The sequence below is a fragment of the Pseudoliparis swirei genome, chromosome 22 (assembly GCF_029220125.1).
Source record: "Pseudoliparis swirei isolate HS2019 ecotype Mariana Trench chromosome 22, NWPU_hadal_v1, whole genome shotgun sequence".
NCBI classification, from domain to species: Eukaryota; Metazoa; Chordata; class Actinopteri; order Perciformes; family Liparidae; genus Pseudoliparis; species Pseudoliparis swirei.
This window is the reverse complement of record NC_079409.1, coordinates 1,842,817-1,868,301: the sequence shown is the minus strand read 5'-3', so window position 1 is coordinate 1,868,301 and position 25,485 is coordinate 1,842,817. Positions and strand designations below refer to the sequence as shown.

At 47.2% G+C, this 25,485-nt stretch overlaps 1 protein-coding gene across 1 annotated transcript; it reads right to left on the bottom strand.

Moving 5' to 3' along the window:
• Window positions 1–4,204: 4,204 nt before the first annotated feature.
• On the bottom strand, window positions 4,205–19,853 carry tp53inp1 (tumor protein p53 inducible nuclear protein 1). Its single transcript, XM_056405973.1, is given in 5 exon segments — window positions 4,205–7,321; window positions 8,040–8,511; window positions 10,717–10,900; window positions 10,903–11,094; window positions 19,657–19,853. Coding segments are annotated over 4 exon segments (939 nt in total). The 5' UTR covers window positions 10,960–11,094; window positions 19,657–19,853; the 3' UTR covers window positions 4,205–7,095.
• Window positions 19,854–25,485: the final 5,632 nt, after the last annotated feature.

Genomic DNA, 25,485 nt, shown 5'->3' with positions numbered 1-25,485 from the left:
TATTATTATTATTAACTGATATGTGGAGGTGCCCACTTGTTGCTGATTATTATTATAATCATTATAATAATCATTATAAATATTATTACTGTTATTTGTATTATATTATTGTTTTTATTATTAACATTGGTTAGCATTTTTAATAGTAATATTTTTTATTATATTGTTATATATTTATATATATTTATTAAGTGCTTATTTTTTCATTATTATTTTGCTATAGTCCTGTGATCTATATTCCTTTGCATTCAACTGTTTGGTTTATTATTATCATTATTGTTGGTGTTATTATATTATTATTATTTGTGTTGCTATATTACATTACATTACATTACATGTCATTTAACAGACGCTTTTATCCAAAGCGACTTACAATAAGTGCATTTCAACCTAGAGTACAAACTAAGAACAACAAGAATACAGGAAGTAACATTTCCTCAACATAGTCGAACTACAAAAGTACCATAAGTAAGTGCTATTTAAGTGCCACTGAAGTGCAAATCTGTGTTTTAATCCAGATATAGTCGGAAAAGGTGTGTTTTCAGTCTCCGACGGAAGATGTAGAGACTTTCTGGTGTCCTGATGTCAGTGGGGAGCTCGTTCCACCACTGAGGAGCCAGGACAGCAAACAGTCTGGATTTCGAGTGATTAGCTCGAGGTGCAGGAGGCACAAGTCGATTGGCTGTTGCCGAGCGGAGCGAACGTGCCGGGGTGTACGGTGTGACCATATCCCGGATGTAGACGGGGCCCGATCCGTTCAGAGCACGGTACCAAGAACCAGTGTTTTGAAGCGGATGCGAGCAGCCACCGGTAACCAGTGGAGAGAGCGGAGGAGCGGAGTGGTGTGGGGGGAGGAGCGGAGGCTGAAGACCAGTCGAGCTGCTGCATTCTGGATGAGCTGCAGAGGTCGGATGGCCTTAGCAGGTAGACCAGCCAGGAGGGAGTTGCAGTAGTCAAGGCGTGAAATGACCAGAGCCTGGACCAGAACCTGGACCAGAGCCTGGACCAGAACCTGCGCCGCCTTCTGAGTAAGAAGAGGCCGTATTCTCCTGATGTTGTGCAGCATGTACCTACAGGAACACGTTGTCACAGTGATGTTGGCCATCAGGGAGAGTTGACTGTCGGGTGTCACCCCGAGGTTCCTGGCAGTCGGGGGCGGGGCCAACACAGAGCTGGTGAAGGTGGTAGTCAGGTCATGGGTGGGGGAGCCTTTCCCTGGAAGGAATAGTAGCTCGGTCTTGTCAGGGTTGATTTTCAGATGGTGAGCAGACATCCACTGAGAGATGTCAGTCAGACAGGCAGAGATTCGCGCCGCCACCCGTGTTTCGGACGGTGGAAACGAGAAGATCAGTTGGGTGTCATCGGCATAGCGATGGTAGGAGAAGCCATGCGAACGAATGACAGAGCCGAGAGAATTTGTATACAGAGAGAAGAGGAGGGGACCCAGGACGGAGCCTTGAGGAACCCCATAGTGAGAGGAAGAGGAGGGGACCCAGGACTGAGCCTTGAGGGACCCCATAGTGAGAGGAAGAGGAGGGGACCCAGGACTGAGCCTTGAGGGACCCCAGTAGTGAGAGGAAGAGGAGGGGACCCAGGACGGAGCCTTGAGGGACCCCATAGTGAGAGGAAGAGGAGGGGACCCAGGACGGAGCCTTGAGGGACCCCAGTAGTGAGAGGAAGAGGAGGGGACCCAGGACGGAGCCTTGAGGACCCCATAGTGAGAGGAAGAGGAGGGGACCCAGGACGGAGCCTTGAGGACCCCATAGTGAGAGAAGAGGAGGGACCCAGGACGGAGCCTTGAGGAACCCCATAGTGAGAGGAAGAGGAGGGGACCCAGGACGGAGCCTTGAGGACCCCATAGTGAGAGGAAGAGGAGGGGACCCAGGATGGAGCCTTGAGGAACCCCATAGTGAGAGGAAGAGGAGGGGACCCAGGACGGAGCCTTGAGGAACCCCATAGTGAGGGGAAGAGGAGGGGACCCAGGACGGAGCCTTGAGGAACCCCATAGTGAGAGGAAGAGGAGGGGACCCAGGACGGAGCCTTGAGGAACCCCATAGTGAGAGGAAGAGGAGGGGACCCAGGACGGAGCCTTGAGGAACCCCATAGTGAGAGGAAGAGGATCAGACACAGATCCTCTCCAAGTTACCCGGTAGGTGCGGTCTTTAAGGTAGGAAGAGAAAAGAGCGAGTGCAGTGCCTGAGATCCCCAGGTCCTGAAGAGAAGAGATCAGGATCTGGTGGTTCACGGTGTCAAATGCTGCAGAAAGGTCGAGAAGGATAAGGACAGAGGAGAGAGAGGCTGCTCTAGCAGTGTGAAGCTGCTCAGAGACAGCAAGGAGGGCAGTCTCTGTTGAGTGGCCTCCTTGAATCCAGACTGGTGAGGGTCAAGAAGGTTGTTACTGTGGAGACAGGAGGACACTTGGCTCCAGAGAGCTCGCTCCAGAGTTTTGCAGAAAAAAGGAATAAGAGAGACCGGTCTGTAGTTGCTGACTTCAGACGGGTCGAGCGTGGGTTTCTTCAGGAGAGGGTTGACTCTCGCCTCCTTCAGAGAGTTAGGGAAACAGCCAGTTGAGAGGGAGCTGTTAATAAGATGGGTGAGGAAGGTCAGAAGGTCAGGAGCAATAGCCTGGAGAATGGGAGACGGGACGGGGTCAAGGGCGCAGGTGGTCGGTCGGGCGGAGGTCACCAAGCTAAGAACTTGATTGGGAGACAAGGGGTTGAAAGAGGAAAGAGAGGGGGATGAAGAAGTTAGTGTTGGTGAGGTGATAGAAGATGGATTAGTAAAGGAGGAGCGTATGTCGTCTATCTTGTTTGTAAAGTAGTCGACAAAGTGGCTCGGCAAAAGGGTGGAAGGAGGAGGGGCCAGGGGATCAAGGAGGTTGGAGAAGATAGAGAAGAGTTTTTGGGGTTAGAGAAGGAAGACTGAATTTTGGTCAGGTAGAACGAGCTTTTGGCTGCAGAGATAGAGGAAGAGAAGGAGGAGAGAAGAGATTGATAGAAGAGCAAGTCTTCCGCTTGATTCGATTTGCGCCATTTTCTTTCCGTCGCTCGCAGGGTGGCTCTCTCGGCGCACCGAGTCCGACAACCACGGAGCCGGAGAGGATTTCCGAACCGGTCGTGTCTTAAAAGGACAAAGAGAATCAAGAGATGAAGACAGGGAAGAGAGGAGAGTGTCTGTGGCAGAGTTAGGCTGCATGAGTGAGAAGCAGTCAGTTGAGGGGAGAGCATATAGGACGGAGGAGGCCAGGGAGGAGGGGCAGAGGGTGCGAATGTTGCGGCGTACAGGTGCAGGGTCTGTAGATATGGGTGGGTTGTCAGTACCAGAGAGCGAGAGAGAGTATTCTTGTTTTCTATATTCCTTTGCATTTCACTGTTTTGTTTACTGCCCACTTTGCACCAATAAAATAATAACAGATAATTGTGTCACTATATATGTAAACAGAAACCTGTATTTATTAAGTAACATTTCCAGTTTCTTTCCCCTGTGACTTTTTAACATTTTTATTCCGTGTCCGTTTTCAAAACTTATTATTTTGAAACGTACTAAATATAATTTTAAGAGAATTTTCTACAGCCTGAAAACAAAGAACAAAAGAACATTCACTTGTTCATTTTTAGATATAAATGGGCATCTTATAAAGAATAGTTTCTTATGATATTAATATGATGCAATAATCAACATTTTTGCTACTGCTTTAGGCCTACTACATAATATATATTTTACGACTCACTGTAGAGTGAAAATAGAAAATGTGCTTGCGGCCGAATATTATAAAATAAATTAACTTTAATGGTTTTACGGCAGCTACCCTTCACTCAAGTGAAAGTCTCATTACTATCATGTATAAAAGCTGCATTTGAAGTAAAAAGCGTTGAAAATATTTCGACAGTAAGAGTGAAAAATATATATATATAAAGTAAAGAAGGAACAAAGTTGCTAATGTTGGCTTTTGGCACAATAAACCACATTTTAATGTTGAATCCGTCGCCCAGGGAAACATTTCTACCTCTTTCATTTACTAAATAACAATTCCACTTACTTTGTATATTTCTACATTTGCAAATCAATCAACCTGCAGCTGCCAAACTAAAGTTAAGTATTTATGCTAATATTTCTTTGTGGAATGCAGTAATACCTCAAATAAAACTAGCAATATATATGTAATTGTCACATGACCTCGACCAATAAACAAACAGAGACGATAAGCTGTGAAAACATTTATTATTATTATTATTAGGCTAATGAGATTACATGTATTAACTATAAGAGAACAGATGACCTCACTGATAATTAGCTTTTATGCAGTTTTTTTTTTTTACATGAGAACAAGTGAATTGATCATAAATCCAAAAAACAAACAAAGATGGAGACCAGTTATGTTGATAAATAAAAAGTTAACCCTAAAATTCCTAAACCTTTTTTTCCATTAATTTTGGCAAAGTGCTGTAAATATTCCAGTAAACTACACCAAAAAAAAAAGTGTTTAAAACGCGGTGAAAGATGAAATAATACAAATAAAACGCCACAAAATATTCTTCACACTTTTCTTTTTTCTTAAAACAAACCAGAGAAAAAGAGTTTTGCTACATCATTCTGGTTCATGTTGTTATGAAATAAAAACTACGCTTGGTGGGCGCTTCCTCAGAATATATATATATATATATGCATAGCTGGATTCTGTTTCTTTTTTTTTTTTTTACTCTTGACGTCCACACAAAACAAAAAAGAGTTCAAGTTCTTTGCGATGTCTTTACATTTCTACCTGGAAGGCACGAGATCCACAGATTACGAGGCTTTGAACCAACAAAAACAAAAACATGACAAATCCCTGTTAGCTTGATGACGGAGAGACGAACTGAATTAAGAATAAAAAACAAAAGGCTCACGTCAGAAAGTTTGATCTTTAAAAAAAACATTTCTTTAGAAAACAACGTTATTATTTACAGAGCTTCTTAATAACGCTGGAGATTCAGAAACCACACTGTAAAAAAAATACTAAATCATTATTTTAATTATTGGCACACAAAAAAAAAAGAAGATAAATGATGAAGTCAGGAATAAAATTAAAAATGTAAAAAAATTCACAGGCCAGAATTAGGAGGATAAATATCAAATTTAACATCTTTTAAAGTCACAATTATGAGATTATGAATGATTTTGACTTCCCCAACATGCGTTAATATCATTATTCCGTGAGTTCTCCTGCAGTGAGGCGCTTCGGCCTCGGCTCGACTCTCCAGAGCCCCGAGGACGGTTCAGAGTTAAACAGAATACAAAATAATAATTAAAAAATTTATAAACTAGTGAAAAGATTAAAAAGATCATTGCTACTTTTTTTTGGGTTTAAATATTTTTAACAGTTTAGCAAAAATGTAACTAAGTTAAAAAACAGAATAATAGTACATTTAAAAAGCATTTCTGATGTCAATTAAAAACAGTTTCCGTCCATCTCGATGGGATTTAAACAGTCAAACAGACTTCTTTTTTTTTCAGTCGTGGGACCGAAACAAGACACAACATTTTTTTAAAGTACAATTTATTTCTCAAACATTTTTCTCTGGGACGGAGCTGAACCAAAGCGATGAAACGTCAGTTATCAAGTATAAATCTGCATTGTTTGTTTCCTAGAGAGTAAAGGTGATCGGTTGAGACCCTGAGAAGTGGACGCAGACTCTTTAACAATAAAGGATAAAAACTCTTTTCATTTTCTTTTGTTTTCCAACACAACTCTACAAGCATGCAACACATCGCACACGAACATGATCAAACATACGAGAGATAACACGCATATATACCGACTTCATACTGATATGTAATTTGTTTTTTTCTTTTCAAAAAATATTTTTGAATTTTTTTAATAGTTTTTAAAGTTTTTAAATACATTTGTTTTTGTGTTTTCTTTTTTAAACATTCCTATTCATCTCAAAGCTACCGTTAAAACAAGGCCTTTAGTGATATTCAACCCAGTATTTATTTGTTTTCCTATTTTTTTTCTTTAAAAAAAAAAATTTGTGACAATTACTGAATTACGAAGTCGGAGGCAGGTTCAGCCGGCGGCGCGGGACGAATGTCGTTTACCAACTTAAGGGGCATAACAACCCTTAAAGGGCCAGAACTACCCTAAAAAAGGGGCAGAACTATCCTTAAAGGGCCAGAACAACCCTTAATGTGGGCAGAACCATCCTTAAAGGGCCAGAACCATCCCATCGAGATGCTCCAACATTGTGGGAACACAGCAATCTGTTTCTAAGAGTGTCAGGTGTCATAAAACAAACAAACTGATGGTACCAGCTGGTTTTCACGTTTAATATTTAAAAAGTTTGTACGGCAACGAACATCCATAAAGTTGGAGGACTCGGCCGGCCGATATCGAAGCACCAAGGGGCGATATATCCCGCTTTTTAGTCACAATCTGTAGGGGTTTAAACACCCAAAACACTAGATACTACATCTCCCATGATGCAACAGTCTGGTGTAGAGCGACGTCTTAAACGTCTTAAACATTATAAACGTCGTCTTCGAGCTCACGGGACTTGACGAGCGAGTCGTACATCGACTTTGACGCCGTCCCTTTAATTAACCGTTTTCCACTGCGGCCTTCTGGGAAACGTAGGAACTCGCTATCTTGTAGGTAAAAAAAAAGAAAAAAAGACAGGACTATTAGAGGGGATTTTTCCTTTAAAAGTTTTGACTCATTGCGTCGCACGACGTCACTACCGGCGAGCTGTGACGTCATCGCGATGACGTCATCGTCACGACCCGCCGCGCTCAATGAACCTGCCGCCGAGTAAAGTGACCTACAGCATTGATTCTACTCATTAAGTTGTCCGTGAAGAAGAAGAAGAAGAAGATGTGGGACACGTGATGACCTTTTTCTTTTCATCAGGATGAAGATGAATGGATGAAGGAGTACGAAGAGGAGGAAGAGGAGGAACCCCACCGGCCACATGAGCTGATAGAATAAAAAATAAAAACATCACAAAGCCACTTTCCCTAATTCACCGTCCAATCAGATTCGAGGTCGGGGTGTAACTGGTGGCTGGTGACACGTTGCTGGTGTAGAGTTCAGAGGTGGCAGGAGGAGGAGGAGGAGCCTCAGAAGTTGAGGTGCCTCTGGCTGGGCTGGTGCAGGTGGGCGGAGCTTCCCTTGGGCGGCCGCAGCAGGTTGAGGCGCCGCAGCGCGTTGCGGCTCAGCGGTTGGCCGCGATGGCCGCCGGCGTTGCCGTCACGCTGCTGGAGGCCGGAGGAGCGGGAGGAGAGCGCCGCGGCGTAGCACGCCGAGTGGAGCGAGGAGCGCCGCGGGACGGACGCCACCTCTGGCCTGCAGGGGGGTGGGGGGGGGGGGGTAGTTAGGTGGAGCCGACTGAAAATGTTCTGGTACTTTAATATTCACAATTTAAAGCTAATTAATTACTATGAGCAACTTTAATGTGGCGGTTCTGCTGCTCCCTGTGGACTAAAGAGGTAGTGCTGGTTCTGGTCATACAGAGGACCAGGACTAGACTAGGACTAGACTAGGTCTATAGAGGACCAGGACTAGACTAGGTCTATAGAGGACCAGGACTTGACTAGGTCTATAGAGGACCAGGACTAGACTAGGTCTATAGAGGACCAGGACTAGACTAGGTCTATAGAGGACCAGGACTAGACTAGGTCTACAGAGGACCAGGACTAGACTAGGTCTATAGAGGACCAGGACTACACTAGGTCTATAGAGGACCAGGACTAGACTAGGTCTCTAGAGGACCAGGACTAGACTAGGTCTATAGAGGACCAGGACTAGACTAGGTCTACAGAGGACCAGGACTAGACTAGGTCTATAGAGGACCAGGACTAGACTAGGTCTCTAGAGGACCAGGACTAGACTAGGTCTCTAGAGGACCAGGACTAGACTAGGTCTCTAGAGGACCAGGACTAGGTCTCTAGAGGACCAGGACTACACTAGGTCTATAGAGGACCAGGACTAGACTAGGTCTCTAGAGGACCAGGACTACGTCTCTAGAGGACCAGGACTACACTGGTCCAGGTAAAGCCCCTACCTGTGTCGAGGCCCGTCCAGCGTGCGCCTCCCCTTCTCCTTCCCGGGGGAGGGCGTCAGGGCGCCGTGCGCGTTGCCGGGCAACCGGCCCAGGTCCAGGTCCAGGGGGTCCAGGCCGGTCCTGGGGGGGCTGCGGTGGGCGTACACCGACATGCTGGGGTGCTCGATCAGCAGGTTCTCCAGGGGGCCGGCCTCCAGCAGCACGGGCTGCACGCCGCGGCCCGTGAAGCACGGCGGCGGCGTGACGAACCAGCTCTCCTCCAGGGAGCAGGCGTCCAGCCGGAGGAAGCCACCCTCCTCCTCCTCCTCCTCCTCCTCGCCGCCGTCGGCCGTGGAGTTGAGGGACGTGCAGGAGGCGTAGCGGATCGGGGGGCTGGCCATGGGGGAGGGGATCATCACCAGGTCCTCCTCTTCCTCCTCCTTCTCCTCTTCCTCCTCCTCAGGACCAGCTGTGGATCCGGAGCGAGCGTCAGCTGCAGAGACACAAACAGCTGAAGGTGATGATGTGACTCAGAAACATGAAGTGGAGTCTTTGGGTTTTATTTTAAATATATATATTTCATATTCTTGTTTTTAATTCAATATTCAAGTATAAATATATATATTATAGTATTTTTTTTAATTAAATATAAATATATTATTGTTTTTAATTTATTATTTAATTATATTTATTAGATTATTGTTTTGAATTCAATATAAATATATTATTTATACATATATATGTATAAATATATTTATTACATTATTGTTTTTTTATTTAATATCTAAATATAAATATATTTATACACATATATAACATTAAGGGGAGGAGTTATTGTGTTACAAGTTTTATGAGCAGCACGGTGGCTCAGTGGGTAGCACTGTTGCCTCACAGCAAGAAGGCCCTGGGTTCGAATCCCGGTCGTTCCAGGTCCTTTCTGTGTGGAGTTTGCATGTTCTCCTCGTGTCTGCGTGGGTTTCCTCCGGGTACTCCGGTTTCCCCCACCATCATAAAGACATGCACCGCAGCCTCACCCCGGTTCATATGGATGTGAATGAATGTTGGTGGTGGTCGGAGGGGCCGTAGGCGCTGATTGGTGGAGGGGCCGTAGGCGCTGATTGGGGGAGGGGCCGTAGGCGCTGATTGGCTGCCACGCTTCCGTCAGTCTGCCCCAGGGCAGCTGTGGCTCCTGATGTAGCTTACCACCACCGGGACGACTGTGTGTGTGTGTGACTACTGGACTCTGTACTCTGTAAAGCGACTTCGGGTGCCTTGAGAAGCGCTATATAAAATAAATGATTATTATTATTATTATTATGAAATGTTATGTTTAAATATGCAAATTATGCATTATGTAATAGTGACTTTAATAGAATTAATGTTTTATTTCTGTCAATAAAACAATGTTTTTATATGGATCAATACGGGCCTCTAATATATACATCTATAGTGAGGCTATAGTATATGTTTAATCATGTAGGAGAACTTTAAGACTTTAATTCAGTCTGTGCTGGAGGCTGCACTACCGACAGGGGCCGGCAGGGGGTACCGTGACCTCACCGAGCGACATAAACAGCTCAGAGTCACGTGACCCGACTGAAAGCTGCAGCCAGAGGTCTTCACACCGCGGATTCATTACTTATCTGTTCATCACTGCATTAAACATAAATACAGCCACCAGATAAATACTTAGTATAATAATAATTTAGTCATACAATTATAATAATAACAACATCTCAGGTGTTTACAGGATGCATTCAACATATGACCTGCAGAGGCATCCGTGTTGACACAACAAGACCCAAGTGCTGAGTCGGCATGAGGAGGAGGAGGAGGAGGAGGAGGAGGACACGTATACGTCTCTGGGGTCGACCTGTCAATCACCCTGTAGCCCCGCCCCTAAAGCATCCCCTGCTTTATGGTTCGAACTCTAAATTACCATAATTTAACAGGATTAAACGTTATTTATGTTTGGGTGTTTTTCTCAGATCTATTAAAAACCTTCAACAAGCCCGAAGACCGTTAGTTAGACCCTGAGCTGGACTCTGCTGGACTCGGTGCCCGTACAAGTCTCTGGACCTGCAGCTATTTTTACCCCCAGCTTCCGTTTGATGAGTCGGCATCTGCTAACCCCCCAAAGAACCAGACCCCCCCCCCCCCTGAAGTATTCACACACCGGTGGAATCGGAGACGGGTCAAGTGAGACCAAGACCGGCACGGGGGTGAACGGCAGGACAAATCTGTGTGTGTCTAAAGTTAAACTGCATCTGTATTTCTGTCACCGCTACATTAAACCTCATTAGCATATTCAAACACAACAGAATGCAGCTCTAATACATGAAGCAGAGACTTCTATACAACCAGAGGAGCCCCCTGGTGGTCAGGAGAGAGAATGCAGCTTTAACACATGAAGCATAGACTTCTATACAACCAGAGGAGTCTCCCCCTGGTGGTCAGGAGAGAGAATGCAGCTTTAACACATGAAGCATATACTTCTATACAACCAGAGGAGCCCCCTGGTGGTCAGGAGAGAGAATGCAGCTTTAACACATGAAGCATAGACTTCTATACAACCAGAGGAGTCTCCCCCTGGTGGTCAGGAGAGAGAATGCAGCTTTAACACATGAAGCATATACTTCTATACAACCAGAGGAGTCGCCCCCTGGTGGTCAGGAGAGAGAATGCAGTGGTTTCTTACCCAGGTAGTTGACCAGGATCCAGTCTTCTTCATCGTCCTCTTCCTCTTTGCCGTCTCCATTCCGGGTGCGTAGACTCAGCTCTTCTTCTTCTTCTTCGTCCCCGAACAGAGCGCTGGCGAACATCTGAAACATCTCAGGACGTCCTGCGGGGGCAGGAGGCACAGGGAGGTGCTGTGTGAGGAGGAGGAGGCGCGTGGCTCTGGGCGACGGCGGGGAGGCGTGACGGCGCTCTCTTTGGTCATCAGCTGCAGGGTTTCTGGGCTCTGGGATCCAGAAAGGTGCTAAAGTGCATCAAAGGTCGAGGATCAGCTGCAGGCCGACAGACTGGACATCGCTCACCGTCGATTGGTCGAGAGTCCAAAGGTACAAAACGAGCCCTGGGGGGGAGAGTTAAATAACCAATCATGATGAAGCGTTCTGCAGACAGCTTTCTGTTGACATTCAGAAACACAGAAATAAATACATCATCCCCAAGTGGAGCGTCACGTTAGTTTATCCTCGAGTCCTCGTCTTCATGACTGTGTGGGATCTAAATAACATATTTGGCCACTAGGGGGCAGCACATTACGGACGTTTGTGTCTTTCTGCTCCGTGTTTGGTCTCCTCCGCCACCGGCTGGTCTCAAACCGCCTGGACCCGACACCGCTAACACGCGGTACGGCCTTATTTAGGGGCGGAGTCTCAAAGCTCTGAAATACAATATAGGTCGGACGGTTGAATGTAAAGGGTTAACAAATAAAAAAGAGTAGAAGTGGTTGACGGTGTTGTGTTGTCTTACGAAAGAACTAGAAAAGGTACTTGTGTGTAAATATATAAATACTATATATATATATATATTAATTATCCCATCCAACGATCCAATAATGTGACATTTATAAATCATTGTCTGATAACAAGAAGACAACTGGCTTTTACGTCCTCATAAAATACTTGAATAAGTAATACCGTAACATTAAAAACACTATTTAATACTTAATATAGACTCAATGTGCGATACCTGTAAACAGACTCAGACCGTCGTTTAGATGTAAACAAACATCTTTATTTTAACCGTCGTCCTCTATTAAAAGGCCTAAATAAATTAAAGCTGCAAGCAGCGTCGAACGGGTCCTCGCTCACCCGCGCCGGTCGGGGGAGCCGGCGCCGAGGACCCGGGCGCGCCGGTCGGACTCGACTCGGGCCGTGACTTGTAACGAGCGCGACAAGTTTGGGGCGGATTCGACAAAGTCCAGTTCAGCCACTAGGTGGCGCTTTAACTACGTGAACATATTCATGCGTCATGTGTCCCTACGTGAAGTATAGACCACGTCATGGAAGAGAGAGGAGAGAGAGAAGAGAGAGGAGAGAGAGAGAGGAGAGAGAGAGAGAGGAGAGAGAAAAGAGAGAGGAGAGAAAAGGAGAGAGAGAGAGGAGACAGAGAGAAGAGAGAGAAAAAGAGAGAGAGGAGAGAGAGAGAGAGAGAGAAAAAGAGAGAGAGAGAGAGGAGAGAGAGAAGAGAGAAAGAGAGAGAGAGAGTTCTTATTCCATTCTAAATAACGGGCTTGTCTAGGATTTGCGTGGCCAGACTGAAAAAAAATCATAATGCCTCTCTGGTATTGTTCAGAGGGCCGGGCCAAATGTGGAGGCGGGCCTTAGTTTGAGGACCACTGCTCTTGGCTGTCTATCAATATAGCTCATTTTGAAAATGACGTAAGAGGGCAATACGGATCCGTATCAGACCAGCGAGGAGGGCAGTAGAGAGAGGGAGAGAGAGGAGACAGAGAGAGGAGACAGAGAGAAGAGAGAGAAAAAGAGAGAGAGAAGAGAGAAAAAGAGAGAGAGAGAGTTCTTATTCCATTCTAAATAACGGGCTAGTCAAACAAATTTGGGGCGGACTGAAGGAAGTCCAGTTGAGCCACTAGGTGGCGCTTTGACTACGTGAACATATTCATGCGTCGTGTTCGTGTGTCCCTACGTGAAGTATAGATCACCTCATGTAAATTCAAAGTGATGAAAAAAAGCTGCCTTGTCTTGGAATCGAACACACATCTCCAGGTGTCCAGACCAACACTTAACATGGTGAGCTATGAGCCAGCTGGTTTACAGGCAGCCGTAGGAGCTCACATTATTTTGGGCAGAAAAATTTGGTTATTTTACTTCTCAATAGGTGATCAATAGGTGTTCCTCCAAGAAATGTGCTTGTTTCTTCGTGTGAATGTGTTCAGGCCTTGACTGGCATCACACATGATTTTTTGGGGAAGTATTGGATGAGTTTAAGCAATAGTTTTTAACATAAAGAAATCACAGAAAGTACAAAATTATTGGCAGTAAAAAAACGTAAATCTTCTACCGACGAAAAGTCCGTTTTTTTTCACAATGTTCATTATTCAAGTCTTGAGATTCTATCAAACTAATTTTTTGCCGATTCTGTTGGCGTTTTGTGGGAGAAATAATCGAAGGGGAAAAAGTGGAAACTGGCCAAATCAAGCGAAAAACGGCCAAAAACGCCAAAAACGGCCAACTTTGGTGAATTATTGTAGCGCCTCCTACGGTTCAAATTGCACGAAATTTGCTGTGAATGTTTCAGGCTCCCTTCTGCACATATCCTGACAGTCTGTTATTTTTTTCTCCCAATAGTGTTGAAGTTATGAGCATTACAAAACAGGACACGCCCCTAAAATGTTCGTTCGGCCATAGATGCTTACCACAATAATATATTTGAAAAAAGATGATAGATCTTAGATGATATAGCTTCCATGATCATTATCTCCAATAGGTTTGGTATGAATTGGACACCGTCTGTCGGAGCAAACGCCTCTGATGTGTTTTTCACCAAAAAAAATATGGCGGAAAATTTAAGTAGGCGGAGCTTAGGGTCCTGAGAGGCTTTTTTGTAGAGCAGGTCCAAGTGGACTTGGGAAAAATAAAATCTCGTCATTTGAACAAACTGGGTGAGGGGCGTCGCCGGTCAAACTTCCAGGTGGCGCTAGAGAGCAATTTTTGAAAGCCGAATTTCGAAGTCGGTGTCATCCGTCTATTTTCACCAAGCCTGACAAGCTTGCCAAATTTGGTGAGTTTTGGGATATGATACATACCCCAATATGCCCCAATGTTCTAAAATAAAATCCAGAAGAAGAATTAAAGCTGCAAGCAGCGTCGAACGGTCCTCGCTCACCCACGCGGTCGGGGAACGCGGGATGCCGCCCGCCGAGGACAGGCGCGTCGGACTCGACTCGGGCGCGACTTGTAACGAGCGACAAGTTTGGAGCGGATTCGCCAAAGTCCAGTTTCGCCACTAGGTGGTGCTTTAACTACGTGAACATATTCATGCATCATGTGTCCCTATAAACAAAAATTCACGAAATCCGTGATTTAAAAGCCTCGTCCAGCTGTTTACTGACGTTAGTTATGTTAGAGTAGAGAGAGGAGAGAGAGAGGAGAGAGAGAGAGAGAGGAGAGAGAGAGAGAGAGTTCTTATTCCATTCTAAATAACGGGCTAGTCTAGGATTTGCGTGGCCAGACTGAAAAAAAATCATAATGCCTCTCTGGTATTGTTCAGAGGGCCGGGCCAAATGTGGAGGCAGGCCTTTGTTTGAGGACCACTGCTCTTGGCTGTCTATCAATATAGCTCATTTTGAAAATGACGTAAGAGGGCAATACGGATCCGTATCAGACCAGCGAGGAGGGCAGTAGAGAGAGGGAGAGAGAGGAGAGAGAAGAGAGGAGACAGAGAGAGGAAAGAGAGAGAAGAGAGAGAGAGGAGAGAAAAAGAGAGAGAGAGAGTTCTTATTCCATTCTAAATAACGGGCTAGTCAAACAAATTTGGGGCGGACTGAAGGAAGTCGTTGAGCCACTAGGTGGCGCTTTAACTACGTGAACATATTCATGCGTTGTGTGTCCCTACGTGAAGTAGAGATCACGTCATGTAAATTCAATGTAAAAAAAAAAAGTGATGAAAAAAAGCTGCCTTGTCTTGGAATCGAACACACATCTCCAGGTGTCCAGACCAACACTTATCATGGTGAGCTATGAGCCAGCTAGTTTACAGGCAGCCGTAGGAGCTCACATTATTTTGGGCAGAAAAATTTGGTTATTTTACTTCTCAATAGGTGATCAATAGGTGTTCCTCCAAGAAATGTGCTTGTTTCTTCGTGTGAATGTGTTCAGGCCTTGACTGGCATCACACATGATTTTTTGGGGAAGTATCGGATGAGTTTAAGCAATAGTTTTTAACAAAAAGAAATCACAGAAAGTACAAAATTATTGGCAGTAAAAAAACGTAAATTATCTACCGACGAAAAGTCCGCTTTTTTTCACAGTGTTCATTATTCAAGTCTTGAGATTCTATAAAACTGATTTTTAGCCGATTCTGTTGGCGTGTTGTCGGAGAAATAATCGAAGGGAAAAGGTGGAAACTGGCCAAATCAAGCGAAAAACGACAATAAACGACAAAAACGGCCAACTTTGGTGAATTATTGTAGCGCCCCTACGGTTCAAATTGCACGAAATTTGCTGTGAATGTTTCAGGCTCCCTTCTGCACATATCCTGACAGTCTGTTATTTTTTTCTACCAATAGTGTTGATGTTATGAGCATTACAAAACAGGACACGCCCCTAAAATGTTCGTTGGGCCATAGATCCTTACCACAATAATATATTTGAAAAAGGATGATAGATCTTAGATGATATAGCTTCCATGATCATTATCTCCAATAGGTTTGGTTTGAATTGGACCCCATATGTCGGAGCAAACGCCTCTGATGTGTTTTTCACCAAAAAAGATATGGCCGATAATTTAAGTAGGCGGAGCTTAGGGTCCTGAGAGGCTTTTTTGTAGAGCAGGTCCAAGTGGACTTGGGAAAAATAAAAGCTAGTCATTTGAACATACTGGGTGAGGGGCGTCGCCGGTCAAACTTACAGGTGGCGCTAGACGGTGTCATCCGCTATTTTCACCAAGCCTGACAAGCTTGCCAAATTTGGTGAGTTTTGGGATAAATGTTCAAAAGCGGAATAATTAAAGCTGCAAGCAGCGTCGAACGGTCCTCGCTCACCGCGCGGTCGGGGAGCGGCGCCGAGACCGGGCGCCGGTCGGACTCGACTCGGGCCGTGACTTGTAACGAGCGACAAGTTTGGGGCGGATTCGACAAAAGTCCAGTTCAGCCACTAGGTGGCGCTTTAACTACGTTAACATATTCATGCATCATGTGTCCCTATGAAGTATAGACCACGTCATGGAAGAGAGAGAGGAGAGGAGAGAGAGAGAGAGGAGAGAGAGAGAAGAGAGAGAGAGAGAGAAAAAGAGAGAGAGAGAGAGAGTTCTTATTCCATTCTAAATAACGGGCTTGTCTAGGATTTGCGTGGCCAGACTGAAAAAAAATCATAATGCCTCTCTGGTATTGTTCAGAGGGCCGGGCCAAATGTGGAGGCGGGCCTTAGTTTGAGGACCACTGCTCTTGGCTATCTATCATTATAGCTCATTTTGAAAATGACGTAAGAGGGCAATACGGATCCGTATCAGACCAGCGAGGAGGGCAGTAGAGAGAGGGAGAGAGAGGAGAGAGGAGAGAGAAGAGAGAGGAGACAGAGAGAGAGAAAAAGAGAGAGAAGAGAAGGAAAAAGAGAGAGAGAGGAGAGAGAAAAAGAGAGAGAGAGAGAGAGAGAGAGAGTTCTTATTCCATTCTAAATAACGGGCTAGTCAAACAAATTTGGGGCGGACTGAAGGAAGTCCAGTTGAGCCACTAGGTGGCGCTTTAACTACATGAACATATTCATGCGTCGTGTGTCCCTACGTGAAGTAGAGATCACGTCATGTAAATTCAATATTTAAAAAAAAAGTGATGAAAAAAAGCTACCTTGTCTTGGAATCGAACACGCATCTCCAGGTGTCCAGACAAACACTTATGATGGTGTGCTATGAGCCAGCTGGTTTACAGGCAGCCGTAGGAGCTCACATTATTTTGGGCAGAAAAATGTGGTTATTTTACTTATCAATAGGTGATCAATAGGTGTTCCTCCAAGAAATGTGCTTGTTTCTTCGTTTGAATGTGTTCAGGCCTTGACTGGCATCACACATGATTTTTTGGGGAAGTATTGGATGAGATTAAGCAATAGTTTTTAACATAAAGAAATCACAGAAAGTACAAAATTATTGGCAGTAAAAGGACGTAAATTTTCTACCGACGAAAAGTCCGTTTTTTTTCAGTGTTCATTATTCAAGTCTTGAGATTCTATAAAACTGATTTTTAGCCGATTCTGTTGGCGATTTGTGGGAGAAATAATCGAAGGGGAAAAAGTGGAAACTGGCCAAATCAAGCGAAAAACGGCCAAAAACGCAAAAAACGGCCAACTTTGGTGAATTATTGTAGCGCCCCCTACAGTTCAAATTGCACGAAATTTGCTGTGAATGTTTCAGGCTCCCTTCTGCACATATCCTGATAGTCTGTTATTTTTTTCACCCAATAGTGTTGAAGTTATGAGCATTACAAAACAGGACACGCCCCTAAAATGTTCGTTCGGCCATAGATGCTTACCACAATAATATATTTGAAAAAAGATGATAGATCTTAGATGATATAGCTTCCATGATCATTATCTCCAATAGGTTTGGTATGAATTGGACACCGTCTGTCCGAGCAAACGCCTCTGATGTGTTTTTCACCAAAAAAAATATGGCGGAAAATTTAAGTAGGCGGAGCTTAGGGTCCTGAGAGGCTTTTTTGTAGAGCAGGTCCAAGTGGACTTGGGAAAAATAAAAGCTAGTCATTTGACCATACTGGGTGAGGCGTCGCCGGTCAAAATTCCAGGTGGCGCTAGAGAGCAATTTTTGAAAGCCGAATTTCGAGGTCAGTGTCCATCGTCTAGTTTCACCAATCCTGACAAGCTTGCCAAATTTGGTGCGTCTTGGGATATGATGCGTACCCCCAATATGCGCCCAATGTTCAAAAATAAAAAAGTGGAATAAGAATAATAAGAATTCTAACAATTTCAATAGGTTCCTCTCGGTCAGACTTCGTCTGTCGCTCGGACCCTAATAATAAGAATTCTAACAATTTCAATAGGTTCCTCTCGGTCAGACTTCGTCTGTCGCTCGGACCCTAATAAAGCGTGTTTCAGGGAGAGGAAAGTATTAGTGGACAGAATAAGAAGTGATCAGCGTCGCAGCTGCTGCACGAAGGGGGAGGGAGTGTATGTGTGTATAAGAGAGAGTGTGTGTGTGTGTGTGTGTGTGTGTGTAAGAGAGAGTGTGTGTGTATAAGAGAGAGTGTGTGTGTGTGTGTTTGTTTCCTCTGGCTCATGATTCCCGGAGCCAAGCAGCCAGTGTTCCTGTGAGGTCGCTCTGCCCTGCGTTTTGCCTGCAAGGCACATTTACATATTATTATTGTATTTACTTTAATTAATCTAGAATTTAGTTTGTAATTTTAGTAGTTTCTCATTTTATTGTCTCGTGTGTATTTTTCTCATATTGCCGAATTGTTTTCTTTCATCTTTTATGTTGTTTGTAATATATAACCTGTTATACATTAAATAGGTCTTATTACGTGCTCTCCACCAATCAGCGCGCAGGAACACGGTCATGTGACTGAAAGATTAACAGGTGGGAAGAACACATAGTAATATTCTACTGAAAGGTATTTTAAATATCTTTGAATAACAAAACCTGACGGGAGGGGAAACTGAAATGCACTTTGATCAAAATAAGTTGTTAAAAAACAAACATTAAAATGTGTATTTGTGTCGTTGTGTTTTATTCAATGTGCCCCAGAAGCCTGTGAACCGATGAAACAGTGACTTTTGAACATTTAATTTGTTAACTAGCCGATTTCAACAGTTTTCTTTGTCACTAGCTTGAAGTGAACAATTACAGGGAAACACAGATTGCGTTTAGGTTTTTCCCAGCAGCACCTGAACGCGTATTCCTCGAGCTGTGATGCGTTCAAACGCTCGCGTGCCAGCTCGTATTTCTCCGCCTGTTCTCATTCATTGCACAAAACAAAGAAAGGGACAAGCCGAAGCTCGGCCTCTGTAAACACCAGGAGGACTGAAGCTGATCATCTGCTCCTCCTCCTCGGGTTAAATAAACCACTAAATGTGTACTCAGATTATCGTAATAATAATAATCACCGCGCACAGAGGAAAGCTCCTCTGGGCGTGTTTATAATAGATTAATGTCGTTAATAGGGTCACTGAGGCAATGAAGGCATCCATTACGTCATTATTCATAAGCTATTAACATTAAGAGGCTGTGGTGAACAGGTTAGTTTGGTCTTATTTGCACGATCGGTTCTTTAATTAATGTATAAAGTTAATACATTGTCAGTAAACATACAGCGACATTCAACAAGTACAGTCTCGAATATGTGAAAACAAAGTGAGAAATTTGCAGAAAGATTGCCGCAAATTCTCATGTTTTATATTTAATTTCCTTATTAGTTGTTATTAAACTATATAGATAGTGAACCATAATCATAGAGTCGAAAGGTTTCTCTTAAAATGTCTTTCAAATGTGTTTTTTGGAGGAGGAGCGAATCATCCCCTTTAAAAAAAGCCAAAACAACGAGTTGGATTTTTTTTTAAAGGATAAATGATCGATTATTAAAAAGCGGATCGATCCGCCATCAACACGGACTAATCGGCTCACTTATTTCATCAAGAATCCAGATCCCGGACCAGTCCGGGTCCCAGTCCGGGGACCGGAAGAGGCCCAACAACAATCTGGGTACAGCGGAAAGAATAAAGGGGAGGAGCCTGCTAATAGCCTAGCTAGCTTAAACTAGCGGGGGAAGAAAGGAGAAAAAATCGTTTAAACGTAAAAAAAAAACGCATCGTATATTTTTAATATCCGTCCGTTTCTTCCACGTCGAGGTGCATCTGCGGCTGCGTGGAGGTTAAAGGTCATGAACGTCTCGGTAAAGAGGAACCGGGGCTGTTAACGGCCACCGAGGAGAACACAAAGAACTCACCTGCAGCGGAGAAGAAGAAACAATCCGTAAAACTGAGGTAGACGCGTTGACTTTCCGAAAAATAGAAAAATGTGTAGGTTTCTTCGCGGAAGAAATAAAGTGTATATAGATACAAAAGAAGCTGTTGCTTTACGGACCGTCCATCGGGAGGTCTTTTGTGTTCCAGTCCCGTTCTCCTCCCGACCGACTGCTCCCTTTCTTTTGTTGTTGTTGTGTGGAGCTCCAACAGCTGATCGGCGTGACGTCATCCCGCGGCAGCAGCCTATCAGAGGAGGGTACGGGCCCTCGGAGCGGCTCGGCCAATCGCACGCGGCGTAACGGCCTGTCACCAACACACGTGACCCCCGTGCCGGCTCCGCCCACTTTTCATGTCTGGGCAAACCGCTCCTGCTTTGGGAGGAGCAGATCCAAGATATCTGAGGTTTACCTGCATTGAAAAAATACAAAAACACATTTTACAGAAGAGGAACATCCGGGTTTCATGTTTTCTAAAACAGTTTATAAAAATTAGCTTTAAAATAAAGCAAAAAAGACAAAAAACAAGCCTTTAAAAAGAACTTCGTCCAGACTTCCGGTTGTTTTCCACTGTTCATCATTCAGACACGTTGGGTCGTCACACCGTGTGAAGAAAAGACAAGATGGTGCAACGGTGTTGACGTCATCGAAGCTTGAGATAAACAGTTAAAGTCCATTCAAAACGTTTCCTAAATATAATACATATAAGCGTCTTTGAGTACGATGAAAAGCGCTATAGAAATGTTATGTATTATTATTATTATAAGTATTATCTAGTCTCGTGTTTTTTAATAATTATTCTCTCCATCATAAGTGTGTTGGATCGTTTTCCATATGAAAGCACTTAAGGTAAAAAAGGGCACAAAGTGGAGGAACTTCCTGTTTGTGGAGGATGAAGCTAAAAGCAGATAATGGGGGTCAGTGGTTCAACCCCCCCTCCCCCAACACCCACTGCCTCATGATACCCCCCACTGCCTCATGCTACCCCCTCTGCCTCATGCTACCCCTCTGCCTCATGCTACCCCCACTGCCTCATGCTACCCCCCTCTGCCTCATGCTACCCCCACTGCCTCATGCTACCCCCACTGCCTCATGCTACCCCCACTGCCTCATGCTACCCCACTGCCTCATGCTACCCCCTCTGCCCCATGCTACCCCCAGTGCGTCATGCTACCCCACTGCCTCATGCTACCCCCTCTGCCTCATGCTACCCCCACTGCCTCATGCTACCCCCTCTGCCTCATGCTACCCCCTCTGCCTCATGCTACCCCCCACTGCCTCATGCTACCCCCACTGCCTCATGCTACCCCCACTGCCTCATGCTACCCCCCCCCAACACCCACTGCCTCATGCTACCTCCACTGCCTCATGCTACCCCCTCTGCCTCATGCTACCCCCACTGCCTCATGCTACCCCCCTCTGCCTCATGCTACCCCCACTGCCTCATGCTACCCCCACTGCCTCATGCTACCCCCTCTGCCTCATGCTACCCCTCTGCCTCATGCTACACCCACTGCCTCATGCTACCCCCCACTGCCTCATGCTACCCCACTGCCTCATGCTACCCCCCACTGCCTCATGCTACCCCCACTGCCTCATGCTACCCCACTGCCTCATGCTACCCCACTGCCTCATGCTACCCCCACTGCCTCATGCTACACCCACTGCCTCATGCTACCCCACTGCCTCATGCTACCCCCACTGCCTCATGCTACCCCCTCTGCCTCATGCTACCCCCTCTGCCTCATGCTACCCCACTGCCTCATGCTACACCCACTGCCTCATGCTACCCCACTGCCTCATGCTACCCCTCTGCCTCATGCTACCCCCACTGCCTCATGCTACCCCCACTGCCTCATGCTACCCCACTGCCTCATGCTACACCCACTGCCTCATGCTACCCCCCTCTGCCTCATGCTTCCCCCCACTGCCTCATGCTACCCCTCTGCCTCATGCTACCCCCACTGCCTCATCCTACCCCTCTGCCTCATGCTACCCCACTGCCTCATGCTACCCCCACTGCCCCATGCTACCCCCTCTGCCTCATGCTACCCCCACTGGCTCATGCTACCCCCACTGCCTCATGCTACCCCTCTGCCTCATGCTACCCCCACTGCCTCATGCTACCCCCACTGCCTCATGCTACCCCCTCTGCCTCATGCTACCCCCACTGCCTCATGCTACCCCCCCCAACACCCACTGCCTCATGCTACCCCACTCTGCCTCATGCTACCCCCACTGCCTCATGCTACCCCTCTGCCTCATGCTACCCCCCACTGCCTCATGCTACCCCTCTGCCTCATGCTACCCCCCCCCAACACCCACTGCCTCATGCTACCCCCACTGCCTCATGCTACCCCCTCTGCCTCATGCTACCCCCCTCCCCCAACACCCACTGCCTCATGCTAACCCCTCTGCCTCATGCTACCCCCACTGCCTCATGCTACCCCTGCCACCCCACTGCCTCATGCTACCCCCACTGCCTCATGCTACGCCCACTGCCTCATGCTACCCCCTCTGCCTCATGCTACCCCCACTGCCTCATGCTACCCCCCCCCAACACCCACTGCCTCATGCTACCCCCACTGCCTCATGCTACCCCACTGCCTCATGCTACCCCACTGCCTCATGCTACCCCCTCTGCCTCATGCTACCCCCACTGCCTCATGCTACCCCCCTGCCTCATGCTACCCCCACACCCACTGCCTCATGCTACCCCTCTGCCTCATGCTACCCCCCACTGCCTCATGCTACCCCTCTGCCTCATGCTGCCCCTCTGCCTCATGCTACCCCTCTGCCTCATGCTACCCCTGCCTCACTACCCCCACTGCCTCATGCTACCCTCTGCCTCATGCTACCCCCTCTGCCTCATGCTACCCCCACTGCCTCATGCTACCCCTCTGCCTCATGCTACCCCCTCTGCCTCATGCTACCCCCACTGCCTCATGCTACCCCCTGCCTCATGCTACCCCCACTGCCTCATGCTACCCCTCTGCCTCATGCTACCCCCACTGCCTCATGCTACCCCCTGCCTCATGCTGCCCCCACTGCCTCATGCTACCCCCACTGCCTCATGCTACCCCCACTGCCTCATGCTACCCCCCACTGCCTCATGCTACCCCCACTGCCTCATGCTACCCCCACTGCCTCATGCTACCCCACTCCCTCATGCCACCCCCACTGCCTCATGCTACCCCCACTGCCTCATGCTACCCCACTGCCTCATGCTACCCCACTGCCTCATGCTACCCCCTCTGCCTCATGCTACCGCCCACTGCCTCATGCTACCCCCACTGCCTCATGCCTCATGCTACCCCACTGCCTCATGCCACCCCACTGCCTCATGCTACCCCCACTGCCTCATTCTATCCCCACTGCCTCATGTTACCCCCACTGCCTCATGCTACCCCACTGCCTCATGCTACCCCCACTGCCTCATGCTACCCCTCTGCCTCATGCTACCCCCACTGCCTCATGCTACCCCCACTGCCTCATGCTACCCCCTCTGCCTCATGCTACCCCCACTGCCTCATGCTACCCCACTGCCTCATGCTACCCCCACTGCCTCATGCTACCCCACTGCCTCATGCCCCCCTGCCTCACCCACTGCCTCATGCTACCCCCACTGCCTCATGCTACCCCCACTGCCTCATGCTACCCCCCTCTGCCTCATGCTACCCCCACTGCCTCATGCTACCCCCACTGCCTCATGCTACCCCCACTGCCTCATGCTACCCCCACTGCCTCATGCTACCCCCTCTGCCTCATGCTACCCCCTCTGCATCATGCTACCCCACTGCCTCATGCTACCCCCAACCCCCTCTGCCTCATGCTACCCCACTGCCTCATGCTACCCCCCTCTGCCTCATGCTACCCCCACTGCCTCATGCTACCCCCACTGCCTCATGCTACCCCTCTGCCTCATGCTAACCCCACTGCCTCATGCTACCCACACTGCCTCATGCTACCTCCACTGCCTCATGCTACCCCACTGCCTCATGCTACCCCCCCTGCCTCATGCTACCCCCCACTGCCTCATGCTACCCCCACTGCCTCATGCTACCCCCACTGCCTCATGCTACCCCCCACTGCCTCATGCTACCCCCCACTGCCTCATGCTACCCCCCTCTGCCTCATGCTACCCCCACTGCCTCATGCTCCCCCCTCTCCCTCATCCTCCCCCCCACTGCCTCATGCTACCCCCTCTGCCTCATGCTACCCCCACTGCCTCATGCTACCCCCCACTGCCTCATGCTACCCCTCTGCCTCATGCTACCCCCCACTGCCTCATGCTACCCCCACTGCCTCATGCTACCCCCCACTGCCTCATGCTACCCCCTCTGCCTCATGCTGCCCCCACTGCCTCATGCTACCCCCGACTGCCTCATGCTACCCCACTGCCTCATGCTGCCCCACTGCCTCATACCCCCCACTGCCTCATGCTACCCCCCACTGCCTCATGCTACCCACTCATGCTACCCCCCACTGCCTCATGCTACCCCCCCCAACACAGACTGCCTCATGCTACCCCCACTGCCTCATGCTACCCCCACTGCCTCATGCTACCCCCACTGCCTCATGCTACCCCACTCTGCCTCATGCTACCCACTGCCTCATGCTACCCCCCCGCTCATGCTACCCCACTGCCTCATGCTACCCACCCACTGCCTCATGCTACCCCCACTGCCTCATGCTACCCCCACTGCCTCATGCTACCCCTCTTACCCCCATGCTACCACTGCCTCATGCTACCCCACTGCCTCATGCTACCCCTCTGCCTCATGCTACCCCCACTGCCTCATGCTACCCACTGCCTCATGCTACACCCACTGCCTCATGCTACCCCCCACTGCCTCATGCTACCCCCACTGCCTCATGCTACCCCCACTGCCTCATGCTACCCCCACTGCCTCATGCTACCCCCTCTGCCTCATGCTACCCCCACTGCCTCATGCTACCCCCCACTGCCTCATGCTACCCCTCTGCCTCATGCTACCCCACTGCCTCATGCTACCCCCCTCTGCCTCATGCTACCCCCACTGCCTCATGCTACCCCCTCTGCCTCATGCTACCCCTCTGCCTCATGCTACCCCCACTGCCTCATGCTACCCCCCACTGCCTCATGCTACCCCCCTCTGCCTCATGCTACCCCCACTGCCTCATGCCACCCCCACTGCCTCATGCTACCCCTCTGCCTCATGCTACCCCCACTGCCTCATGCTACCCCCCACTGCCCTCCATTCAAAGGCTGATATCTTCACACAGGGCCTCTATAACATGGAGGCTGCCTCAGAAACCTAAACCTGTGACGATGTTTACAAATCACACGATTTTCTGCATTCTTGGTCATAAAAACAAGTTTAAAAATATGTTCAAAGACCTTTTTATGGACTAATCGAGGAAATACAAAGAAAAAAGTGTCTCTAGTGTGATGAAGAATATCATCAGTGCTACATGTACCTCTGTAGTACAGTAAAAAGTACATTGTACCTCTAAATTACAGTAAAAAGTATATTATTTACCATTCGACATGATGCAAAAAGAGGAAAACAAATAAATGAACAGACTTTGCTTTTAATACAAAACTCAAACTTTAATGTGACATAAAATATATGCTATAAGAAAAGTGACTGTTGAGCTTCTTAATGTTTGTTTTAACTTCTCCACCTTCTGGGAAACGATGGGGACTGAGCCCAGAAGCCCGGCAGAGTGTGTGTGTGTGTGTGTGTGTGTGTGTGAATCATTCCAGATCAGAAACAGAAATAAAAATAAAGTAAATAAATTCAACGTGGGGAAAAACCCACATGGATAACA